Here is a 13,363-nt window from a genome sequence, read left to right as displayed (position 1 = left end):
GGGTGCAGCAAGCCTACCTGGCCCATCCATCTCCCTGACCACAGCGGCAGGTTCAGGGAGGGACACAGACCCAAGCCAGGACAGTGGGGTCTGTGCTGGCTGCTGGGCAATGTCTCTTCCTTCTGCTGGATCTCAGCTGACAGACACCAGCTTGGAGCCCGAGGGCTGCCCCGGGGGAAGCCCACCTGAGAGTGAGGGCACGCAGGAAAGCAGAGCTGGGGGCAGATTCCCAATCATGTCATCTGAGTCCCTGGATACTCTACACTGTGCAGACATATGGAACTAACAAATCCCCTGCACCCTGTTTTGTTTTGTTTTTTTTAATAAATTAATTTTATTGATTTATTTATTTATTTATTTTGGCTGCTTTTGTTTTTTGTTGCTGTGCGTGGCTTTCTCTAGTTGTGGCGAGCGGGGGCTACTCTTCGTTGCGGTGCGCGGGCTTCTCACTGAACTGGCTTCTCTTGTTGCGGAGCACGGGCTCTAGGCACGCGGGCTTCAGTAGTTGCAGCACGCGGACTCAGTAGTTGTGGCTCGCGGGCTCTAGAGCGCAGGCTCAGTAGTTGTGGCCCACAGGCCTAGTTGCTCCGCGGCACGTGGGATCCTCCCGGACCAGGGCTCGAACCCGTGTCCCCTGCATTGGCAGGCGGATTCTTAACCACTGCGCCACCAGGGAAGCCCCACACCATGTTTTTGTTTTTTTGTTTTTGTTTTTTTGCTTATGTTAATTTACATCGGGTTTCAACATCACCGGCAACCGAGAGTGTCCCGACTCTAGCTCATTTTTGAAAGTCTTTCTATCAGTCACAAAACAATAGCAGAGCTGCATGGCCCTGGGTAGTCTCCTCACATCTGCGAGGATCCACAGAGAACCAGCACACCCCCTCCTTTATACTGTTTATCTCCTGCGGATCCCACGCATTTGAGAGACTTGTATCCACCACACCGCATTAGTAAATGATGCTCATTTTGTCATGAAATGGGAGGAGAGTCCCCAGGATGCTGTCCCCTCCCCCCAGCACAGCCCATCTCCATTTTCCTGCGTCTCTCACGGTCCCACCAGCCTTTATGGAGATGATCTGTGTCCCGCAGGTCTGACCCATCTCCATCCCCCAGTGTCAGACACAGCTCAGCAAATGCTGAACAGCTGGAGGGATGGACAGGGGACCGACAAGGGAATGGTCTCAAGCTTTCATCTCTGTCTCCCCAAATCCTTGCACAGGGCCTGGAACACAGCACACGCCTGGCCTGGAGACTGAACTGCCAAGCTCACCTCCCTGATCTGAGCAGGTTCTGAGTAGAAACAGACGAAGGTGGGGGGTGAGCAAGTCATGTTCCCACTCCTCACCCACCCCAGGGCCGTGGGCTGGGGAGCCTCAGGCGTCCCTTCCCAGAAGTCCCGAGGGCTCTGCCAGCTCCCCAGAGACGGCTGAGAGCAAGAGAGAAGCCGGCTTCCATTTTCCACAACTGCTGAGATCTAGAGTTGCTGGAGCACATTGTTTAAATTGTTGAACGCACGCCAAAGGCTCTTAAAAGAAGAGCACGATCTGAAACACACAGGAACTGTGACGCCGTACCCCTGTCTCTAGGGGCTGCTGCCCTTCCGCTGCCTCACTCGCTGGCCCTGGACAAGGCCTTAGGCTCCCTAAGGCCTTGGACCTTAGAGTCCCTGGTCCTCTCCCGACACCCACCACATGGGCTGCGGTGAAGGGAAAGGTGGTAAGAACCCAAGGGCATCCCACGTGTCCTCCTCATCGCTGTGGGCGGCTGGGTCACCTTGCACCAGGGGGTGTCCCAGCAGCCTTCGTGATGCTGACTCTGGTTCTCATGAACACACAGGAAGGACAATCCCTGCGACCCCCTCTTTTCCAGGGGCTGGCTAAGCTCCAAGGCGGGGCTCCCGGGCAGGAGGTCTGAGCTTCCCACAGGCCCAAGCAGGGGTCATGGACCTCGCCCCTCATCACTCACCCAGCAGACGTTTACTGAGCATTGGCCCCAGGCCAGTCTGAGCTCCAGGAGCCAAGGGCACTGAGCTGAAGGAGGCAGGACCCCCGCCCTCCCTACCCACCCAGGGGCCAGACGAGGACAACCACATTCCAACAGCGCAGGCTCAGGGGGGCGGTGGAGGTGCCAGGCATCATCAATCCTGATGGCAGGGGCTTCCTGGAAGAGGCGACACTCAAGACTTGGAATGCAAAGGGGAGGTTAAAGGTAAGGGATGAAGGGCATGCTGCCAAGTTTCCAAAGGTCCCAGGAAGCCACCAGGCCGGAGACAGCCTCACCGCCCCTGCCATCTGTCCTCACGACAGGTCATCCTAGAGTGAGGGGGTCAGAGTGATGGCCTGGCAACCAGACAGACCAGGACTCCAGTCAGGGTCAGGATAAAATAATGCAGGTACAAAACTCCCTAAATCATCAATAGCCAGCACCTTGACCGGACAAGGAGAAAGCGAGTCGTTTGTGGCTGTGGCTTGTCCCCAGCACAGCAGGGGCTTGGAGCTCCACGTCCGCTCCCGCACCACATCGTCTCCTGACCTTCCCATCCCGCCGTCCCGCCCTGAACCCCGCTGGGAAACTGCCCCGCCCACGCCCTGCACCCACCTGGCAGCTCCAGCCAGAGACCTGGAGTCAGCCCAGCTTCCTGGGGCCTCTCCACCTGCCACGTGCCTCCCTGCCGGCCTCGGCTCCCACGGGTCATCTCCACGTAACAGAGGTCAAGCCGCTCCTCTGGTTTAAACCCTCTAACGTTCCCCAAAACACCCATTCTCCTTATCCCGACCATTTGAGACCCCGCTCAACTGGCCAACCTCTTGACCCTGCATCCAACCCCTGCCCAGAGCCATCAGCCTGGGAGCCCTTTGTGCCCTGCACGCCCCTCTTCACTTACCCTCCCTCCTGGCGGCGGGCCCTGCCTGCCTTGCCCACTGTCTCCTGCACCCGCTGAGCAAGCCCCTGGTCAACACTGGGGTGAACGCTTCCTGCTGTGTCCAATTCAGTGACAGTGACGCCACAGAGAAAAGTGACGCAGCAGGGCCCAGATGTGGCGGGCCGGGACCCCGAGGGTGCCAACTGGCCCAGCACTTGCTCAGTACTCCCCGCCCCTCCCCTCGGGGTCAGAAGCCACACAGAGACCACATCTGTTTCCTGACTCTTCTTATCTGAAACTGGCAGTCTTGACTTGGTCCATCCTCTGAGGCTGTTTTGCTTCACCCAGATTGAAACCAAGCGCGTTCCCAGCCCCGGTCTCCTGGCCCCGCAGCCGTGGGGTGTTTGTGGCCGGACCGAGATTCCGGATCAGGCCCTGGCCTGCCCAGAGGCCTTGGAGACGAAGCAAAGAACGCAGTGATCTGTGAAGGAGATGTGGAGATCAGAAGAGCCCAGTGGGGCGCGTTTCTGGGGACAATCAGGCACTAGTCCAGCGTGATGGAGCCGCAGAGCTCAGGCCCTCTGCACCCAGAGCTCGGAGGTCCCTGCAGCTCCGCTGGGCATGGGGGCAGCGTGGGACAGGAGACTGGGATCACCCCTGCACCCATCACTCAGCACTGGCCGCTTTGGCAAGTTGATGGCTCAGTTTCCTCATCTCTAGATGGGGACAAGAACGGAGCCTCCCTCTCGAGCTACCGTAAGGGGTCACCTAAAGACCCCAGGTCTGCGGTGCACATGGCAGATGCTCCCCACCACGGGTCTGGGGCCCCTGCATGGGGCGGGGGCAGTGCTGAGCTGGGGGTGCTCACCTCAGGCAGCTGGCTTCTCAAGGGGGAAAACGAAACGGCAAGGCTGGGTGAGCTGGAGAAGGGCGGGGCGGGGCCTCGGACTTCCCTACCTCATACAGGGCACCTGGAGCAGCGCGGGCCGAGAGAGTCACGGCGTCCTGCCTCGTGCAGGACACAAGGAAGCACGTGCGCACACATGCACACACACGCACACGCACGCACGCACAGCTTGCAGCACAACAGCCTCCTGGGAGAGAGAAGAATCCAACGCACGCGTGAAGCCCCTACACCCAGACACACAGAGCCAGGAGCTGACATTGAGACCGGTCACCCAAGAGGGACTGAGTGGGGCCGTGAAACGGGAAGGCTGCCCCGACATGCGAGGCAACACCCCAGGAGAAGCCTGAATAGGAAGTGGGACGGGCTCGGGGGGCAGGAGGCTTGATGACATCCACGAAGCACATCGAGCTCCAGGCACGGACCGTCCCTCTCCGTGCCACCAGGCAGGCACCTAAGGGACGAGGGGCCTTGACTCAGCACCTCATCCCGTGCGCCATGCTCAGAGCACAGGGTCCCAGCACGTGGACTCCACATGGCCGGTATGACTGCACCCACTTTACAGATACAGAGACAGGCTCAGCGAGGCCTCCCAGCTCCCTCAAGGGCACACAGCTCAAGGCCACCAGCCCAGCCAAGCGTCCCTCCTCAGCCATCTCGGCCCTTCCTGCACCACCTCACGGCCCCGACACTCAGTAAATAAACAGCTCACGTGGACAGACGTACTCCAGAGTCCCGGCTGGGGTGCACGGGAGACTAGCACCGGCACCAAACCACAGAGCGTTTTTCAAACTACAGACTTCGGCCCAGAAGGTCACGGAACCAATTTAACTGCCCACAAGCAGCATTTGTTTTTAAATAAAAGCAACAGAATGGAGACTATCAGACAGCAACACACACACTAAGGACAAGCATGGTTTTGGAAATTTCCGTTCCCACTGGACGTGTGCGTGTGTGCGTGCAGGCACACGGGTGTGTGAGTCCGGTTACGACAGCACACGTCTTTCTTCCTGTGGGAGGAGGTCAGAAAGTCTAAGAGGTGGCAGTGCCTTGAGAGCTGGGTAGGATTTCAACAGGTGGAGATGGCGATGGCATATTCTGGGCAGAGGCTCCCATGTGGCAAAGGGGAGGTGGGGGAACAGGGAAGGCGGAGGCAGATTTGGAGAACGTGGGATGGTCTCGGTAAGCAGGGAGGAGAGGGCGGTGATCCACGGAAAGAAGTCACAGGGCTTTCACCACCCACAGGGCTTTTAGACCCGATGTCCCCAGCGGGCTCCGTTCTGATCGCCGCCCCTGTAATCGGAGCCAAGGTCCCTACTTCGCAGGGTTGGTCGCTGTGAGAATAAGACAGACGCACTGAGAAGCACCGGGTGGATTATTAGAAAAAGTGACACCGACACCAACTACGTTTTCCCCAAATATCACCGCCAGAGGCCCAGGGATCCTCCCTTTCTTGGAACTCACAGTAGACTTGGGGGTTTTTCCCTACAACAGCCCCGAAAGCACAGAGGAGCCTCTCACACAAGGCTCCTGTTACAGCCCGTTGCCTGGTCCTGCCCCCCGCTCACCCCTGGTGTAGCTCAAATCGCAGGCCAGACGCGAGGGCATCACCAATCTGAGCCTTCCTTCCTTGCTGCCACCCCGTCACCTGGGAGGTCCGGGGCTCTCTCTACCCCAAGCCCAGCCCAGGCGAGGCCTTTTCTTCCCTCTGGCCCTTGCCCGTGCTGTGCCCTCTCTCCCCAGGCTCACTCTTGCTCGGGCGTCATCTCTTCCCACAGAGCAGGTCCCCACCTCCCCAGCGCCAGGGCCAGGCCCACCTCTATGCTCCCCACGAGACCGTGGACTCCTCGGAGGCAGGGGGCAGGCCTGACTCACCTGTGCTGCCGATGGCCACTCAGGGCCAGCAAAGGGCCGTGCTCAGCGAGCAGCATGTGGACAGAGGACGGACCAAACCCTGGTGTCCCTCTCCCAGTGGCAGCTAGGCTGCCAGCACCACAACCAGCTGTCCCGTCGCACCCGGGTCCCCACGCTGTCTCATCTCTTCCCCTGGGACAGAGTGGAAACCTGAGGAGGCCCAGGAGTGGACTGGGGGGGAGGGGCAGCCCTTGGCAGCCTGGCCTGGGGATGGAGGATGGTGGTCCAGAGGGCAGCGGGGACCTGGGCCTGGGCCCAGGCATATTCCAGGCTGGCAGCCGTCCCCAAGGGGAGTGGCCACATGGGGCCCGCAGACCAGGCAGAGCTGCCTGACTGCATGGCCCCTGAGCAGTGGCCACGGTGGAGAGGGAACAACACGGGCTGCCGCGAGTGCTGGGCGGGACCAGCTGGGTGGGGAAGACTTCCTCCTCCCACCTCCCCCCGTACCGTGCCTGGTGGGGGCCCTGAGCAGGTGGGAGCTGGTGCATTTGATTATAAATAAAATAAGGGAATGTGAAGTCTGCTGCAGCCCAAGTTTGTGAACTTAGGAGCAAAGCCCGCTGCGAGGTGAGAGTCGAGGGGCCCTGGGCAGAGCAGGTGGGCCCCCGACCACAGGGGATGCCCTGCAGGAGGAACCTCGCAGGGGGGTCTGGACCACATGCCAGGACCCGGGTGCTCGCCCTGCTTCTAGAACAGCCCCAGGGGAGGACAGTCCCGCTTCCCAGGCCCCACCCCCTTACCTGTTCCATCCACCCTTTCTTGGCTCCTGGCATGAGAGGCCTGGGGCCCAGCCGGGGCAGCAGTGTCTCTCACATCTGGTCCAGGTCCAACCTGGGGTCCGGGAGCTCGGGGCGCCCCGCTCTTCTCCTGCTCCACCGAGGTGGTGGCATTGAGCCGTGAGCGGGCCTGGGGCTGTGGCAGCGGTGGAGACTGTGGGCCAGAGGGGCTCGGAGGACGGGCACCGGAGGCCATTCTGCAGCGAGAAAAGCGGAGGGTCAGACACATGAGGCCAGCCAAGCCCAGTCTGCTCTGGCCTCTAGTTTCTGGTAAAGAGAGGGGACAGAAAAGGGAAACAGGGTGGGGGCTGCCCAGCATTCTATGTGATCTCATTCAACCTCACAACAGCCCCCGTAAGACACTCCCATTTTACAGGGCAGGAAATCGAGGGAGGAAACACTCAAGGCCGGCTGGCTTGGCAAGTCCCACAGCAGGCATGAGCCGGGCCCTAAGTCTCAAGGCCTTGAGTCCCTGCCTCACCAGGCATGAGCCACGGGACCTCGGGTGTGCTCATCTGAGAAGTGGGGATGTAGAATGTCGTGAGGATTCAGTGAGATGGTCCACACGGAGCCCCGGGCACAGTGCCTGGCTGTGCTGGGATGAAAGCTGGCCTCCAAGTACGTCCACCCAAAATCTGTGAAGGAGACCTTGTTTGGAAGAAGGGGTCCTTGCAGATGCAATCACGGACCTTGACATGAGATCATCCTGACTTAGGGTGGGCCCTAATCCAGTGACTGGTATCCTTATAAGAAGAGGGAAACACACAGACACAGAGAGGAGGGCACCACGTGAAGGAGGAGGCGGAGATCAGACAGATGCAGCTGCACGCCCAGGGACGCCAAGGATCGCCAGCAACACCCGAAGCCAGGAGAGGCGAGGAGGACTCTCCCTCAGAGCCCCCAGGAGCAACCAACCCTGCCGACGTCCTGATCGCGGACTTCTGCCTCCAGAACTATGAGACAATAAATTTCTATTGTTTAAAGCCACCAAGTTTCTGTAAATTTCTTACATGAGCCCTAGGAAATGAATACACTGGCACAGAGTGAAAGTTAAATAAATGTGAGGAGAGGGGAAGGGGAAGAGGAGGGATAGGGAGGGCGAGGGGAGGAGGGAAGGGAGGGGAGGGGGGGAGCGAAATGGGGAGGGGAAGAGAAGTGGGGAACACAGCCCCTGGAGCCAGGATGTAGTCAGACCTGCCCGACTCCCAAGCCCTCCACGCTAGGCCTGAACCACAGAACAAATATCAGGGAACTTGAATGCACCAGATATGAACACATACTAGATGTGGAGTGACGGAAACCATGAAGCTGGTGTGTCAGAACAGATGACTGGAACAGACTGGCGAGCACAGAGAGTCTACAACAGGGGAAGGGGCTCCATTAGTCAATAATGCCATTTAGCAAAACAGCAAAAACCACCACTGACACAATTAAGGGCAACCATGAGCCCCAGACGGTGGGGCTGAGAGCTCTAGGAGTTCCCCAGCCAGGGAACCAGGATCAGACACAGACCCTGAAGAAGTTGGGACCACGTGCACTGTGCGGGGGATCCCCAAGGATCCCATGACCCTCACCACAGCCTCAAGGCCACATCCATCCTCTTCACTGAGATGAGGAAATGAGCACAGAGCAGGGAAAGCCCGGCAATGAGGAATCTGGCCCCCAAACTAACCCGTGGTAGCTGTCGCCCCCTTGGCTGTGTCCACCAGCTCTGTGGTCCTGAGCAGGCCACGTCCCTCTCTGCACCTCAGCTTCCTCAACTGTAAATGGGGACAATCGTCTTACACTTGGGGACACTGTGAGGACTACATGAGACCAGAGACCACAAGGGGCCAGGTTCCCAGGCATCCCCAGTGCCCAGCTCCAAGCTCTGAGCCTGCCCCGAGCCTGCCAGAGTGGGTGCCTGACACGTGTCTGCAGACTGCTGACACAGCAAGAGTCGGAGGGGGCCCCAGGCGCCACACGCCACCTCCCCGGGGCTACACAACCATGTCTGCTCCATTCCTACTAGAGATGGGTCCCAGAGATCAGATCTCTGTCTGCCAAAGAACCCTGGAGATTTCAATCTGGACATTCCTCCCTCAGAGGGACTGAGCCCTTATTTTAAAACATCCCCCTGGCTGCAAACCAAAAGCATGTCAAGCCACATGGATCTGCTTGGAAACCAACACAGTGCTTGGTGCTATTTCCAAACACCAGGCTTCCCGGAACCAAACAAAGAGGCAACTTTTGTGAAATTCATCATCTGGCCGCACAAGCAGACCCATTGGGCACGTGGCCAGCTATGGGCGGGGAAAGTCAGCCGGTGATTTAGCAGACAGAACCCAGTTGCACAGGTCACTGGCTGACCCGAGACAAACCACATGGGGCCACGTCCGACCTGGAATTTCAGGAAAACACAGGTTCTGGCTGGCCTGTTGGGCTAAGTAGTATGCATGTCACATTACAATCAAAATAATACTGTTTAAAGTAAAATCTCTGGTTAGTGAGAATGGATGAATAAAGGAGGATTAATTTTCAGGTTCCCTGAGAGTTGGCCAAACCCTTTTTGAATCAAAGACCTTGTTATTTTAAAACAAACGAAATGATCCATCGCCATGAATGGGTCACAGGGAGGATCACAGGTGATCTCCCGGTGGAGGGACCCGCGTGGTGTCTGGTGCTTTCTTTTCTGTCTTCTTTCCTGTGACACTGGGGGCCCTGAAGGCAGGGGCTACATCTCATTCACTCAGAATACCCGCCTGCTTGCCTTGCAAGGTACACCCGAGGCAGCCTGGCCTGGGGGAAGGAGCCCGGCTGGGGAAGAGGCTGCCCCATCTCACTGTGTGATCGGAAGCAGGTCCCTCCCTCCAGCCTGGCCCCAGAATCCTGAATCCAGACTCCTGACTGCGGACTGAGAGCATCAGCGTGCCGCTCCACCCCAGCTCCAAGACTCCTCCGATGCCTACGAGTGGGGCAGTCAACCCACACTGCCGCCCCATGACCGGAGCAATGGCTTGGAACCTGTCACTGTGTAAGATCCAGAAAACTAGAGTGGCCGGCATTCTTTCCACATGAGCACCCAGGCGTATTTTTATCCCATCAAAACACAAAATGCCAGCATCACGGAGCTCGGCTGAGGGGCTGCCACCCCCTGCGAGGGCTGCTAGGATCGTGCATCTACTGACACGTGGAGAATGATCTCACGTGGACTTCAGCCCAAGCTCTCTAACCCTTGCTCAGGCCGGCCCCACTCTGCTCTCCCCCCAGGGGGGCCACCCCGACCTCTGAAACAAGCCCCCATGGGAAGCCTTAAAGATGTTCACACACCCTCTGAGCAGAGCCTCCACCATCAGGATCCCAGACCAGGGGAAAAACCAGGGATGCCCACGGTTTCACATTCACCCCACTTGCTGCTCCTCCACATCCACGTGCCACTGTGGACCTCCATGCCTTTGCTCTTACAGGGCACCTCTCTGGTGTCCATCACAGCTGTACTTTCCAGCACCGTCCAGAGAGGGCAGGTGTGAAACTCACAGCCCCTCCAGATGGTGCTACACTATATAGCTGTTAACCACAACCTGTATAAAAATGTTTAAAGATAAGGAAATGTTTGTATGACGCTGTTAAGCAGGATTTAAAGCAGCATGAGCTACTGCCCTGAGTCTATTTAGGATGAAAACAAACTTCATCTGCACAAAAAGATGCAAGAAAATGCCCCCAAAATGGTTATACTATGTCTGGGTGAAGAGACTACATGTAGTTTTATTTTATTCTTTTTCTAAATTTACTTCCCTAATTTTCTGTAATGAACGTGCAAGGTTTTTGGAATTACCACAAAATGTTATTCTAAAACCCGTCTGTGACTGAGCCTGAAGGGAGAGGGCCCAGGGGTTCCCAGGGTCTGGGATGTCTGCTCTGGCCTGGATAGCCCAGCAGCCTGGCACAGGGCTGCTCCTCAAGACAAGGGCACATAGCCCTTGGAGGTACCTATTTTTGCCCCAGAGTATTAAGGGCCAAACCAAGGAACATTCCGGCTCTACCCAATGTGCCAATTCCCAGGACTAAGGGGGAATCAAGCTGGAAATGCTCCTCGCCTGGCCGGGGTGGGTCAGCGGGCAGGGACTGTGGGCCGATCCTGTGCTGGGCCCCAACTTGGGCCTCCCGGGCCCCAGAGAGGATCCTATAGGGCCTGCCTTGGAGAACTCAGTCCAGATGGGAAGGATGACACCCAAACTGACAACCACAAGGAGGGAGCTCTTGGGGGCTGCAAGCACAGAAGGGGGCCACACTCAGCGGTGGAAAAGGGGCAGGGTGGGGATTCTGGATGAGTGGCCTTGACTAAAGCTTTAGGACAAGCAGACATGAGCCAGGCAAGGGTGAAGGGAGGGAGGAATGGAGGTGTGTGGGCGTTCCAGAGGGGGACTGCCCAGGAGAAAAGGCAGCGGACATGGCTTAAAGGCAACATGGCTGGGAAGGTGCGGAAGTGATTCTGGGGAGGGCGCACAGGAAGGAGACAAGAGTCTGAGCGGGCAGCCAGGAACCTGGGGCAGGTCCTGAGGGCCTGAACAGTGCCAGGCTTAGTGTGGGGTTGAGCCTAGGGCAGAAGGAAATGCAGGCTGGTGCTGCAGGGCAGTGTCAGTTAAAGAACCATCAGGGCTGTATGGGGACTGGCCAGGGACACCAGGGAGGGAGCTGGGTGGTCTTCCAGGGAAAGTGAGGAGGGCTGGCCTAGGGCAGGCATCTGAGTGCGCTCCTGGGCCAGGAGAAACAGAAGCACCACCAACTGAACGTGGGCAGGGGGGAGCAGTGGGGCCTGATTTGTGCCCTGGGGCCATGGTGTTGGTGCCACTTGCTGAGGAGGGGACCTGGGAGAGGGGAGGGAGCCATACGAAGCATAGAGCAAGCTCGCTATCATAATTCTTACCACCACAATCGTGGACCAGGATTTGGTCTCTGTCCCACAGCACAGGCATTTTGGGGGTCAGGGACTGAACTAGGTTCCCCTCTGTGACCAGCCCCAAAGGCCTGTCCAGCCCTGGCCTGAGAGGGGCAGGGGAGGCCTGAGTGGGGAGTCCTCCACATACCCTTCCATCCTGGGAAAGAAGATGAGATGTGGTCTCCCAGCAACCTTTCCTGTGTCCAGTCAAAGGTCCATTTGCTGGGGGAGCAAGTATATAAAGGAACGTTCTTCTGAATCCCTGGTCAGATGCCAAGGGGCTCCAGTGAGAATCACAGCCCCTTGGAGACAGAGCGGACAGGACGGGCAGTGGAGAGTATGGCCTCTGGGTTTCTGTTGGCGTGGCTTCCTCGCTGAGGCTGCAGTGAGGGCGGGCAGCCAGCACACTGGGTACCCAGGGCATCGTTCCCTCAGTGATGCATCCCAGCGGAAGGGAAAGCCCTTTACAAATGGGCCAAGTGCCAGGGGTCACTGCCCAAGGTGAGGAGAGGCAGGCACTGGTTCTCAGCGCCTGCCCAGGGGCAGAGGTCTCCCACCAGGCTCTGCATGAGCAGCTGTGGGGTCTTAACTTCCTCATGGGTCAAATAGGGATATATAATTCCTACCCCTAAGACTACTGGGAGGGCCAAATACTGTACAAAGGTTAGTTCCTCATAATTTCTTAACATCAACTACAACAAATGGTGTGAGAGGGCCCAGCTCCACCACACCCAAAAGTCAGATTCCCCAGAAAGTTTCCATCTATCAAAACAGAAATTGATGTTCCTGAGGGCCAGGTTCACACCAGCCAGGGCCCAGGGGCTGCCACTGCCCCTCACCATGCCTTACTGAGGAGGAGCCCCAGGGGGAGAGTAACTGCCACACAGATTCTAAGTGGGCAGTGGGGGCTTCAGCCTCAGAATCTGCCCCCTCAGGAGGGCACGTGCCCGCTCGGGGAGTGAACCCCCAGCGCGCGCGCGCGCGCGCGCGCGCGCACACGCACACACACACACACACACACACACACACACACACACACACAGCAGCCCCTATGAGGAGGCCCAGGCGCCTTCCAGCGGCCCCGGGGGCACTGAGGGCGGCCCGGGGTCCCAGAAAGCCCGCCGACGGCCGCGGAGGAAGGGCCATGACTGGGCAACTCGGCACAGGTGCTGTGGGACGCAGGGCAGGCGCGCCCCCTTCCACTCACCGGGTCCCCAGCGCCACGAGCCGCCTGCCTCTGAGGCTGGTTTTCCCGCCGGCAGTGGGGTTTCTAAGCCAGGCTCGCGGGCGTGACGGTGCTCGGAGCGCGCGGTGCCCCGCGATGCCCGGGGTGCCCGGACCCCTGACTGGGGACGAGGGGGCGTGCACCCCGGAAGGAAGACGCGATCGAGGCCCGGGCAGGGGTTGCCGTGAGCGTCGCGGAGAAGGCGGGATCCCGGCCCTCCAACTTCTGGGGAGCTTGCAGGGGACACTAGTACCAGCCGCCCGTCCGCTCAGATGGGGAAACTGAGGCCGAGGCGGGCTGCAACTCCGGGTGCTCCCGGTTCTCTTACCAGCCCCCCCTGCGACCGCCCCTAGCCGTGAAGTACTTACCGGCCCGCGAGTAGGCCTCACGCGGCGCCGCGACGCCCTTGGGCTTCAGAGCTCGCTGTAAAGCTGCTCGAGAGGAGCTGGACGGACCGGGTCCAAAGGGAAGAAACCGCAACCGAGCGGGCGGCGCCGGTTACAGTGGCAGCGGGAGAGCTCTGCCCACAGCGAGGGGAGGGGCGGGGCCGGGGGCGGGGCCGCAGGCTGTCCTCCACTCTCGACGCGGCCAGGAGGACGCGGCGCAGACTCGGCCCGCTGAGCGGCCGCCGTGCCTGCCAATCACTGCTCGCCTACGCCAATCACAGAGCGCCTCGCCTGACAGCTGCCCACTGGCCCACAGGGCCTCCAGAGACGAGGTCGCCGGGTGGGCGGGTCGGACCTGCCCACAGCGAAAGTTT

General features: G+C 59.1%; 1 protein-coding gene across 1 annotated transcript in view; it reads right to left on the bottom strand.

Annotated features, from left to right (window-relative positions):
• Positions 1–13,124, bottom strand: part of WFS1 (wolframin ER transmembrane glycoprotein) — a 28,309-nt gene extending 15,185 nt beyond the window's left edge. Inside the window, exons 1-2 of the mRNA XM_068542523.1 lie at positions 12,972–13,124; positions 6,425–6,657 (exon numbers count right to left, since the gene is read on the bottom strand). Coding sequence (XP_068398624.1) covers positions 6,425–6,656 — 232 coding nt within the window. The 5' untranslated portion in view covers position 6,657; positions 12,972–13,124. The remainder of the gene's footprint in view (positions 1–6,424; positions 6,658–12,971) is intronic.
• Between the last annotated feature and the right edge of the window lie 239 nt (positions 13,125–13,363).

Source organism: Eschrichtius robustus, chromosome 4, assembly GCF_028021215.1.
Source record: "Eschrichtius robustus isolate mEscRob2 chromosome 4, mEscRob2.pri, whole genome shotgun sequence".
Taxonomy (NCBI): Eukaryota; Metazoa; Chordata; class Mammalia; order Artiodactyla; family Eschrichtiidae; genus Eschrichtius; species Eschrichtius robustus.
The sequence above is the reverse complement of the archived record's forward strand: the minus strand, read 5'-3'. Positions and strand labels throughout refer to the sequence as shown.